Source organism: Megalops cyprinoides, chromosome 17, assembly GCF_013368585.1.
Source record: "Megalops cyprinoides isolate fMegCyp1 chromosome 17, fMegCyp1.pri, whole genome shotgun sequence".
In the NCBI taxonomy this organism is placed as follows: Eukaryota; Metazoa; Chordata; class Actinopteri; order Elopiformes; family Megalopidae; genus Megalops; species Megalops cyprinoides.
Genome location: NC_050599.1, coordinates 9056324 through 9069098, shown reverse-complemented (window position 1 = coordinate 9069098; position 12775 = coordinate 9056324). Strand labels below are relative to the sequence as shown.

General features: G+C 43.1%; 1 protein-coding gene across 5 annotated transcripts in view; it reads right to left on the bottom strand.

Moving 5' to 3' along the window:
* Positions 1-12775, bottom strand: part of asxl2 (ASXL transcriptional regulator 2) — a 65921-nt gene that overhangs the window by 44968 nt on the left and 8178 nt on the right. For 2 of the 5 annotated variants that reach the window (XM_036549935.1, XM_036549936.1), the window contains exons 2-3: positions 4610-4692; positions 1157-1159 (exon numbers count right to left, since the gene is read on the bottom strand). In XM_036549935.1, the coding sequence (XP_036405828.1) occupies positions 1157-1159; positions 4610-4692 (86 nt within the window). Of the gene's footprint in view, positions 1-1156; positions 1160-4609; positions 4693-11248; positions 11469-12775 lie in introns of those variants that run through there. The other 3 variants (XM_036549937.1, XM_036549938.1, XM_036549939.1) reach the window with 2 other exon arrangements.

Genomic DNA, 12775 nt, shown 5'->3' with positions numbered 1-12775 from the left:
GGCTGAAATCAGAACTCTGGGTGACTAAAAGCTGATGATTGCTCCTCATTCTCTCATCCTAACAAACAGAAAGGGGAGACTCCGCCTGGATTCAAAACGAAACTGCCAAGTCATTTTAGGTCAAGTGCTGTTTAATCACAAAAACTCCCTTTCCAAATTCTGGTGTCATATTAGTTTTTTGATTTCTTACCATTTTCCCTTAAGATTTCATGGCAGTTCTGATTGAATCTAGATCTGAGTTTATAGCAAATGACAGCTCACTGCTAATTGTAAGTGAAAGTACCTGATGCATAATATAATATATATCATTCTATAGATTCTTACGACATTTCTCCTATACATACAGACAGATGCACAAATACACATTATAATATGATAAAAGATGGCACAATTTCTTGAACATTTTTAAATTCTTTGCTGTCAAAGTAAATTGACATGAACAAGTATAGCACTTTCTGGGTGTTCTAGGAGGGTTGTTACGAACAGAAATTAATAACACTTGAGAAAGCAACAGGCATGCCAGAACACATTTCAGGGAACACAGGAATCATTAAAGGCTTGTTTACAGTTACACTGAATCTGCAAGACTGATCAAACAAGTACAAAAAAACAACAGAACACTCCAGTATCCAGCCTTGCAGGTAATTAAGCATTATAAAAACATTACGCTCATGAACCTCAAAGCAAATGCCTAGGTCATTGAGAGGGACAGAGGGGGAGAGGGATGTGGGGGGTGGTGGTGGGGGGGCACAGTTCCTTACCCCAAAAACAATTAATTCTTGATTCACACACGGGCAAAGAGGGACAAACTACAGAAGCAGGAGTAGTGCTTTTAAAAAAAAAAAAAAAAAAACATTCCCAAAATCCTATGTGGCAAAGCATGCTAGCTCATGTTAGAATAGCTTCACAGCCTCCAGTTACTGCCCAGATAAGGATGGTCTGCATTTGCAAATAGAAGCTAGAGCTACGGAGACCATCTTCAAGTGCTGATAGCCTACAAAACAAAGTGCTATCCGCTCAAGCTAAAGAGGACAGCGGGTACCTGCTGTCGGTTCGTGTTTATCAGGGGTGGTTTGTAAACACCATGCAATGCAGGATGACAGAAGAGGATCATGGTTAGTCCATTTAAGATGGTTAAGAGAAATTTTTTTCTTACCTTCTGGAAGAGACAAGAGAGACAATGAAACCAAAAAAGGCAAAGAAACAAAAATAATTAGAAGTGTATGAGGACGGTAAAAACTGCAGGTATGCAAAACAATAAAAAATAAATAAATAAAAAGGAAACACACGTGAAGAACAAACAAAAAACCGGTGAATTGCACTTCATTCAACAAAGCAAGACAACACAGATCCTGAGCTACAACAACAGCTTAAAGCTGCACCCTTTCTATATTAAGCAGTGAGGTTCGCTGGAAACGCAGGGAACAATTTACTGCACTAAAGGAAAAGAATCCCTGATTCAAAACATTTACCCTGTGTTTTTAATAAAGCAACAACAGAAAATAACCCCAAACACATTTCCAATGACAGAGACCCATAAGTGCTGCTCAAATTGTTTAAGCTGAAATGCATAAAATGTATACAGTCAATTTCAAACTGGACAAATATGTAAGCGATCAGGAAAACTTTTCATTCTCACATAAATGGAGATGATCTTTGAAATTCGTCTGATCTCTTATTATTTGCTTGTTATATGATATTATGGTTTCATGGCTCGGTTGTACAGTTTTGTGTATGACACTTGATCTGCATTACTTAATACAGTTATGTATTCATTAAGTAGGCTCAATTGACTCTCAAGTCCCTCAGTGAATTCAGTCTTCCTTCTATTTGTCTTCCCTCTACATTTTATACCACAGAGCATTTAGCAGACATTTTGGTAAAATTTTCAGTATTGCACAAATCACCATTTGAAATGTTTTTAGTGGATTTCTCTTTTATATGATTTTGACAAGGAAACAAAAAAAAAATGTATTTGCTTCCACAGTTATTACTGGCCATAAATGTGATATCCTACGTCAAATTCAGGTAAAGTAATGGATTTTAGAGCCTGAAAGATCCATCCTACAAACAGACAGAAGCCAGTCCACAGGCACGTCCTTTTTCGGGATGTTGGGATCCGTCCATTTATGTGGCAGTACCACTAAAAACGACCTAATCCAGGCAGAATCTGGAGGTGGTCATTTCTGTCTGGATTTGTGGCTGTTTGATTATCTAGCCGATGGCTGGATCTTGTCATGCTGTCATTCTTAGCATGCACACAGCAGTGTGTGGTAGGCCTGAGAATGCAACCAGCACAATTGAAAGTAGCACTGGAAAAAGCCGGTTATGGTTCGGATCATTTTTGCTAGGAGCTCCACTTTTTCCTTTTTACCTGGCAATCTCAATATTATGTTCTCGTTGCATCGACCCTGAAACTATTTCAAACTGCAGTCTAAATAAGAACACCATGCTAAATTTGTCCATTTGTTTCATAATGGTATCAGTATGCAAGTGCGCACCTTGCATTGATGTCCTCCTGACTTTGGTCTGACTACTGGTTTTTCTGACATAGTTTATGAGTCATGGTCACTGAACGACATGGCCCCTAATATCAGACTACTACTTTCTGCTTGTTTGCTTTTCTTAAAAGTGTAGCATACCCCAGGAACTCAAAGATATTTGTATTCATCAACTGTTTGTTTAGCAGTTGCATTTTTTCAGGGCATGCTGCAGAGCTAACATTTTTTTTACATATTATCCATGTACAGAGCTGAATATTTACAGAAGCAATTTAGGTTAAGCGGCTTGCTTAAGGGCACTGTAGGAGAGCACCACTCTAGAACATGCAGTCTTGCTGTAGATACAGTCCTCTTGCTTCAACACCACACATTCACCCTAGTAACAAGCTTATATGTGTGAATTGTGTCTGGCAAACGGGATATAAAGTGACGGAGGAAAAAAAAACGCTGTGATGAGCACCAGCGCTAATTAAAATGGAAAGCTCAGCTGTTTGGGAAAAAAATCTTTAACTGCTCTTGTACAAAACAGCAATGTGCATACTAATCAAAATAACGAGCAGTTGTAGCTCTTGGGATCCTTGAGGAAAAAAAAAAAAAGGCTCATACCATTCCCTGTCTTGAAAATGAATAACATGGCTGTTTTTCTTCCTGGACTTTTCCAGACAACAGGTCTGGCTCGTTTCCAGGGAAACATGTATCTCTTTCCAATTAAAACAAAACACTACCTGAATTGATTTCCCAGCAAGGCAATTTCGTGGGCTATTTCAATAGCCCCTAAATGACATCACGAGCAGACGTCATCTAAAGCAAAGCTAAAAAAACAAAAAAAAAAAACAAAGCCGTGCCAGGTAGACGAAAGAGCTCCACATATTCTATCGTTATAGATTTATTTCACAATCATCCTGGGAGACCGTGGCTGCCATTAATGAAGTCATAGGGGAATTTGTCACGTCCGTGTCGACATGGTACGACCCACAGACAGCCGGAGGAGCTGACGCCTCAGATAACGGCAGCGCAAATGGGGGAGAGTCTAATGGTGTCTTTCTCATTAAGGTGACACAGCGTTCTCACTTCTGTGAGCTTCACTAGCGTCCTGCTAAGCGACCGGCAGGTGAGTTACTGCAGATGCTGTTCTCCCCTCTGGTGATAGAGTGATATAGGAAGAGGCAGCGTCACTCTTCCTGTTACGGCCTTTCTCACAGTCTCCTGCTTGCAGGTCTTTTTGACCTTATTGAGGAGTTCATTCCGCTCTGTCCCCAGACGTCACATTGGTATGACAACCCAAGGAGTAAATAAGACGTCACCTTGCGCTGTGCGACAGCCTGCGGCTTGGCAACAGGCATTTAAATGGGAATTTCTATGGTCATGACATGATCAGGGTAGACGCTGAACGAGGCTTTGATTTCAAACCTCAGCTTTGAGGGGAATTGAGCTTATGTGTGCTGTAGGTCTGCTCGTGTTATGTTTGGTGAGAGCATTTTTGCCTGCCTCCTGAACCATCGCCACTTCCTGACCCCCATCCCACCCACAACCCCCCCGAAGAGGGACCAGCACAAGCACTCAGGGCGTAGCCAGCCTTTGTTTGCAAGGGACCCCCGAGAACAGTCTAGGGAATTAGCAATTAGTACTCTCATTATCGCTTGTATGAGTCTGAATCCAACAGAGAATCTCTTCCACACTCAAGCACCTGCTGTCTTAACATGTAGACACTATGGGATAATGATATTTCCTGCACAAATGTTATTTACTTCTACACAAACGATCCACATTCATTTCTTTTAATGTTTGCTTTTTTAATTAATTCATTACTTGTAAAAAGTAAATGTTCAAAATGTAGTGTGACATTTAAAAATACTCTGAATTTGTGAATGCAGCCCACATCAGAGCCTGTTAAATAAATGTCTTTGATGCGCCTTCAGGGTGAATTATCGTTAATGAATATATTAGATCCAATCCTAACCTCAAACACAGAGTGCAGAGTTTTGATTCTGATCCAGCTGAGTCAGTTGCTAAAGGTAAAAAATGTATCCCAGCCTGGGTCACATCCTGGATGCTTGTGGTTAAAAAAAAAAAAAAAAAAAAAAAACAACAGTGTGACGAATCCTTACCTTATCTCCTTCAGCCCCTCTCTTTGGATAACCTGCAGAATTTCTTTATGGCTCATGGGTGTATTGGGGTACTTCTCCAGCACCTGCAGAGAGGCCACACAGAGAGGGAGAGTTAAAGGGGCTGTCACTGGGCAGACAGTGCCACTCCAAATGGAGCTGCGACGGAGGAGGAGTGAAGGAGAACCGGAGAGACAAAATCCCATTTCACGGGCACTCCTGAAGGATACCGCTCACGGCTGCTTGTGTGTTGAACTCGGCTCTGATAAGCGTCTGTCTCCGTTCACAATATCCTGGAATCCAAAAGGTCTCGTCTCGTGAAGAATTCTGTGAACATTATGAATTTGTGTTCACAGACGTATGGGCTAAAATGCACATCTTGTCACCAACAATTCCTGTTTACTCACCTATTTGTACTTTGTTCTGTCATTACATTTAAGGTATGAAGGTATAAAAGAGTAATTTTTAAAAATTACTTTATCACTTCAGTAAATTATATAAATACAATGTCAAGGAACATTGTACAATTGCATCTAAATAGTGATGTGCAACTATTCACTGTTTCACAGCAACTAACAAAAATTTTGTTTTTTTAATCAAACATGTCATTTTATTAACTCCAACCCTGTCCTTAACTCAACTCTGAAGCCATGTGGTTAAGAATACTCCCAGCTTAAGAATACCACAGCTGCAGCCCATTTGTAGTTGCAAAGCCTGCTCCTTAGCAACTGTGCTATACTGACACCTTGCCTTGCAGTCACATACAACTGCAATTAAGCAAAGCACAATATCCTCTTGAGTTAACTGATATGCATTCGTTCTAATGATGTTATTATTTGACTTCAGACATATTGGTTTGCATATTCAGTTGGAAACATATGAGCATACAAACTGAGACAGCTTTACAGGTGGCTTGCTCACCGCTCCTGCGGTCTCTCCCGGGTCTGCAGACCAAGGCCGGACTGCATCCCTCCAGGGACAGCGACAGGCAGAGAGATTAAAACACCACCTGCAGCCAGGCAGTCCGCATCATAAGGCCATCTGCACCGAGCCGCGCCCGCCCCTCCCAACAGCCAGGAGGCGCTCACACGCAAAGGTTGTTCTGTCACTGCTAACTGCAGTTTGGCACAAGGACATTTTCTGCTGTTTTCATTTTTACTTCACGCCTTTCTCTTGTGACAGAATTCCACTGATATGGTTCATTCTGTCTACAATCACTGACCTTCTGGACAAAGGGATGGCAAAACTGATCCTAAATTTGTTGATTGGTTGTTGATGGCAAACTGTACTGAGCAGCTTCAGTGAAGATGTGGGATGTCGAATTTTAGAACATTTTACCCACACATGCCTGTATGCACACACGCACGCACACACACACACACACACACACACACACACTCAGCGGGGAAATTACCGCAGTTCACTGGAACAATGAGTTGTTCGGATATTGTTCCGTTAAAGGCACTCAAAAGTATGACACATGTTGGGCAATAGATTCTCTGTCAATAGGCAGTAAATTTCTTTTGACAGATATAAACGCTGCCAGCTTTAGAACGGATCAGACGCTCTCTGTCACCCCGGGTTCTGCGCCAGGCCGAACTCTGGGGGATTGGTGTCATTAGCGTTGTCATGCTAGCAAAGAGCTGCTTTCCCGTGCTCGGAAAAAAAAAAAAAACAGACAGGCCTCAAAGCAATCTATTTCCTAGGGTTCCCAACACTTGCGCTAATGGAAGCTGCCAGGCCCCACGACAGACGAACATAGTGCCGCCTAAAAGAGCGCGGGCATAATGACTCCCTCGTTAGGTACATCAAAACAGAGGGGTGGGGAGCTCCACATCTGCTTTGCTCATCGTCCTGAGGGACACACCTGCTTCCCCATCACCAAACCTGGGCTTCCATGGGTATAGAGCACCTGGCCAACTGTGCACACATCCCTCCCCCAGCCCAGGAGAGCGTGGCTTTCTGAAACAAAGGGAGCACCTGTGGCCCAGAGGACGCGGTGAGGGCGACTCTCTGACTGCAGCTTAGGAGAATGAACAAAAGAGAGATATTCCTCATAAACAAGTTCGGGAGACATTTCAGTCCTTTATTCTTGCTGGCTGAGTCTGCTGCTCTTCATAGTGTAAAGTCACCACCCGAAAATAGACGTCTCTTGACCTAGTCTTACATGTTTTCCCTCCAACTGGCTTTTTTTTTTTTGTAGAAAATGGCCTTTTTATAATTCTTTTTGTACATTTTTTGCCCTGCAAAAACCTTTTTCTTAAATGTTAGGGGAGGGACTTTATTTGTTCCAGTGGTGATCTTAGAAATCTTATGTTTTTTTATTATTAACATATTATTGCATAAAAATACTAAGCTTAAGAATAAAACATCCAGCAGGTTGAGCGTGTAAACACCATTCATGCTCTAAATGACTGACAATCCTGTGACTACATCATCAAATTGGCAGAGTGCTTTTCAACATTAAGGACTGCACAGCTATTTTTCCTCCATTACAAAGCACTCCAAATACAGGAACCTTGAGGCAAACTTGCTTCCAGTTAATGCCAAACAGGATTCACCATTTCAGGAAATAGATGATCGAAAAACCATAAGGACAAAAAAGAAGTCGAATAAAAAAAAAAAACAAACAAAAAAAAAATCCTTCACAGTAAAATTTTAATTCCTGTGTGCACTAATCTGTCTATATTACTGTATGATTCAAAGTCACCTTGTGTTCTGTTCGTGGATGTAGCTGTACCTGCTTCCCTCTATGTAGCATGCCAACATTCCTGCCGGCGAGACGTGGCTAACAGGACAATGAGGTTGTTATTGTAGCCGTGGGTCCTTCTGTCATCTCTGGGTACAGTTTCTCATACATATAAGCTGCTGCAGAACAGTCATTTCCTGTGACAATGAGTTCCTATACTCCTCCAGAGGGCTGTGCATTAAACTCCTGGCAGAGGTAGCCGGTGTGTCATCTGAGTAACTGGAGCCCTTTTGCTGCATGCTGATGCTAGTATTTGACCTGTCGCAGGATGAAAGAAACCCCACAGACGGGCCTCATGGAATGAAAATGGCGCCTCAAAGTTTTGGGGTTGACACGGTTCAGCAGGAAGCCTGTTCCGGGGGATCACCTTGATGATGTTTGATGGGTCGGGCGGTGGAGCCGAGTCTGTCTGCGGCATTCTGAGCTGGCGCTGGGTGGGGGGGGGGTTGCGAGCAGCGCTTTGGGGGTCAGTTGTCACGGGTGGACAGCCATGCCTCAGTGCGCATGCAATGTAAGGAGTGGGGCGCTTTCCTCCCTCGGAAAACTACCGCAAACCAAACGATCCACTTAATCATGGTCAACGCTGGGACTAGGAACCTCAAGCAAAGCACAAGTCCTCTTAGTAACAAGGCAAGAAAAATATATTGCTTGGGGCGAGAGGCACAGATTTGGAAAAAGGAGACCACCCTTTTACTTTGGATGTGATTTTTTTTTTTAAAGAACTGACACAAACAGAACAGACCAGAACAGATAACAATAGAATTTACTGAGGCTCTGAGAAAGACACTGTAGTAGCAGTGACTTCTTTCAAGTGACTGGATTTGCTAAAACCTTTTCATAGCCTTGAGGCCCTGCTCAACAGTGACCCAGCTAACACCTTATGTAAATAAATGGAATAAAAGTTATAGACAACATTACAAAAAATGCACAGTATGGTCACAGGAGACCCAATGCACTAAAACCCAGCATTTTGCTATGCTGGTTGAAATTTACTTAAAAACAATCACTTATTTGCTGGCTTAGTAAATGCCCTTTTTCTAGAGTTTCTGGCTGTAAAATGCTTATTCATGTGACTGAATATTTACTGAAGCAGTGCAGGTTAGTGACTTTGCTGAAGGGTACATCAGCATTGATCCACCTGGGATTAGAACTTCAAGAAAGTCAGGTTCAAAACAACTATGCTACACAGCACACTGTTATTTTTCAGACAGAACACCTTGCATCAGAACAGATAAAATCTACTGCCTATGAGCCCATTGCAAATTACCAAACCAGCTATGTAGATAAGCTCTGAGACAGTTATTGTGTGAACAGGGTGTTCATATATGTACCTATAACCTGAATGGAGCTGGCAGCTGCATCCTCGTTAACACGCAACTGTGGCTCAGAATACTTGGAAATGCAGAAGGCAACTTTGACTTTCCATTGAAAAGTGGCTTTCTGAAGGAAATTAAAAAACCGTAGCAGTGGTTCCTTGTGACGTATCATCGTTGTTGGATGACGTAAGCCCATTCGAATCGAACGACCGTTCTGTAAACACGCGCTTGAAGGTAAGCATCCACACGTCGATGCTGACTTCAGAATCTGAGCACAACCGCAGAATCTCAGAACAACCGCACAGGCCGCAGGATCTGGGAACAACCACATTATGGTTGTTATGTGCCAAGGAGCGAGACGCAGGAAGGGCGGTCCGATTCGCTGTTGGCGGTGCCGGTGACCGCCACCGCACATGTTGACAGGACACGTGGCATGACAGAGCGCGGTAAACAAAAGCTGGGGCCATCAGAAGAGATTGAGAACAACAGCGTTCTCCGAGGAGGAAGCACCTGCTAACTGTGACAGCAACCGCTAAATTATTCACGAAAAAACACTGCGAAACACCTGCAGCAAAGCAATCAACGCGCACAAGCAACGAAAATAACAACCATCCGCAGCTCGGATTCAACAAAGGGCCATACAACACCACACAAAACATTACAGTCGCTTCATACTGACGTAGGCCTTCAACGCTTCTTTGATATTCAACATTGCCGTGCCACTCTGCATAATTCATTTAGTTTGTATTATTTTACATGACAAGAGCAATAAAAACAGAATGATAAAATCAATAAAAAGTCCAACACACCAGAGAGCCTATCTAACCCATATCATCATCCACATAAAGGTTGCACTGCTTAGCAACAGTGGAAAAAACTCTCAGTCGATAACAGTATTCTGGAAAGACCTCAATTGCCCTTTTGGATTTTTATGGATTAATTAATACTGGAAGCAAATATTTAAATAAATACTTGACCAAATATAAATACTTGACCAAATTGATTAACAAATAATAAATCTAAGAACCTGTAAGATGTTGCCAGTAGCAGTCCTATTTCTCACTAGCAATGCTGATTCTACATGTAGTCTCTGTATTTCACTTATCTGCAGTGTGGGGCTTGGGTGGGGGAGTAGGTCAGTGTTGTTATTTAAGCCAGTAATGAACGAAGGGTCTTAAACAGTTTTGTTTGTCTGTGTGGGCCTCATCACTGACTCACGCAGGCGGACACTCCAGAGACTGTAGGGCGATGAGACAGGTGGCTGCGTTGTTGGAGCAGATGTCTGTTTTTAATATCCTGCACTCCGGAGGGAGGAAGCAGGGGTCTCGAAAATCATCTCTCCCTACAGAGAAGAGCTGCCTGCTTTACACCATCAACTGCCGCATACACACACACACACACACACACACACACACACACACACACACAAACATGTTCGTATACAGGCAGAGAGGGACACATAACCACACACACAATACATGCACAAATACATATATTCACAAATATACACACTTTCTTGAACACACACACATATGCACACACAAAAACACAGGTGCAGTTTGCAAGCACATATGCACACACGCCTGTTCATACCCCTCTATTCTCCCACACATGCACACACACGCACACACACGCGCACACTCATAAACAAACAAACAAAGTAATCATATGGACACACGCGCATTGCAGATTTACACACATGTAGCTTTAAGGTAACTATATATACACTCTCAGACTGAAGGGCTTTTCCTGTGGAGAGAGCTGGAGTGGAATGATCAGACTCACATTAAGTCTCCTCCAGACAGCAAGAACCAGTAAGACACTGTCTTCCATTGTTAAGGTCAAGGATGATGCTTCATCTAAATGACTCACTGCCTCACAGACCTGGGAATGTTTTCAGCCAGGTCAGTTCCCTGTCCTTCCCCCGACAATGTTTTCATTCAGTGTTACAGTGGGATAAAGGCCAACAAATTCATGCCCGTTTCAACTTAGCGATGACACATCCGGGATTCATTTTTCATAATTGTAACATGACGTGGAACAAACTGTGCCCATAATAAACCACACGATAAACTTCAAAGGGAGGTCGCCTAAGCCCTCTTGAGCTACCCACATATTTCTTTTTCTCTCTAAAATATTCAGTTTTCCATTTTCAGTTAGGTTTTCAAGAAAAATATTCAACAAGAAGCGTTTGAGAAGAAGGGTCTCAAGATCACTATTTATTCAACAAGAAGCGCTTGAGAAAAAGGGTCTCAAGATCACTATTTACACCTTACATACAGAAAGCACCCTTTAAGTCCCTCAATGAATGATGCTGTGGACACCATTTCCATTAGTGAGATCACTGCAGAAGACATGCCTTGAGGGGCCATGCTGGTGCGCACAGCTTGACCTCCTTGACGACCCCACTCATTTACGCAAAAAGGGGAATTCATCAAAAATAAAATCATTGCCGGAAATTTACACATTGATGAAAATGGTTCCCCTGAGGACTAGGCTGCTGGCGCTGGAAACCGTCACTCATTAGTGTTACTCCAGTGGACAGACTGAATGACCATCAGGCTGTGGGACACTTACCAAGACCAGGCCCTTACAGAAAACTTAACGGGAAGAGTCGCTCTCCACGGCTCTGCACGTGTTCCCACACCGCTGAAAACCAATGGCCTTCGGCGACGAGGGTCCGCAGAACGCTGCCGATGGTGCCCTCAAGCACCAAAGCGCTTAACAGGTGTCTGAATTCACCTGAACTTCTCAGACCCACATGGAGAACACGGAGGAATGTGACACAGAGAGAGGGCGAGTGAGTGGGAGAGAGAGAGAGAGCGGGGCAGTGAAAGAGAGAGAAACAGTGATAAAGGGATAAGGACAGCGAGGGGGCAGAATAAACAGTGTATATGAGAGGGAGAAAGAGGGAGAGAAACAGTGATAGAGGGGAAAAAACAGAGAGGGAGCAGAATAAACAGGCTAAATGAGAAGAAGAAAGAGCGCTGTACTGGCTGGACTTTGCCTCGGTCAGGCTCTTTATAGTCCACATGGCACTGGTGCTCTGCACACACTTGGCCTCCATCCAGGCCAATGCTTTACTACAGTCCTCCTCCGACAGAAATGAAGAGCAGAAGCTGGCACATCTCAGCACATATTCCTCCTGAATGGCTGTTAAACAACAACCGATCTGGGGCAGAGATAATCTGCAGAGTCCTCTGGCCCGGGAATCTCGGATGATCCTGTTACCAATCCACATGACCTTTCCCCTCCGCACCTCGTCCAAAACATCCTCACCAACACTCGCCAACACAGACTTAATACTGCTCACGCATTCAACATATTCAAATCAGCAATGTTTCGCATTCAGATTTTTTTGTATATTTTAGATTTTGGTGCTCTTATCAAATTAATCTGCCTGCATGGAGAGCAGGACATTAAAACTTTAATGTGAAATACAAAAGACCACAAGAACAGAGAAGAAATCATCCTGACCTCACTGAGACTACCAAAACATAACAAGACAAATTCAGGCTATACTGGCTGGTGAACAAATGGGATATCCTGATGGAACACCTTGTGGTTGTACAGAGAAATCTGCCGTATATATTTGATGGGGAATTGCTGACAGATCTCATCTTATGAGGAGGCCCTGACCTTATGATAATCGATATTCACAAATTCCTGCTACTGTTTAGGCATAAGATTCTGCAGTGATGACTGCAGTGGAAGGTTTCTTTTGATTTTAGCAGTCGTCTCCCTACCATTTTTGAGTCCTGGGAGACCCTAATTTTGTATCGTGGGACATCCCCCCCCCCCAATACGTAAAAGTATCTGTGGTAAGTCACAGCAGTAGTGAAAGACCGCCCCATCTCCTATCTGCAAAAATGCAGTAAGGACAGCTATCTTGTTTGGAAGCGGGTCGTTTGGAACCCGAGAACCACCATACACCCACAGACAGAGCAGCACCAGCCAGTGCCACATCTAATAAAGCTCAATTATCACAACATCTGACATGAGTACTGACGGTCTGCAGCACAAAGGGGAAACTGCTGAAGAGCAACGCAAAGTCACTCCTGTCTCCCTGCCATCACAGCCATCACAGTTTTTCCTATCACTAAA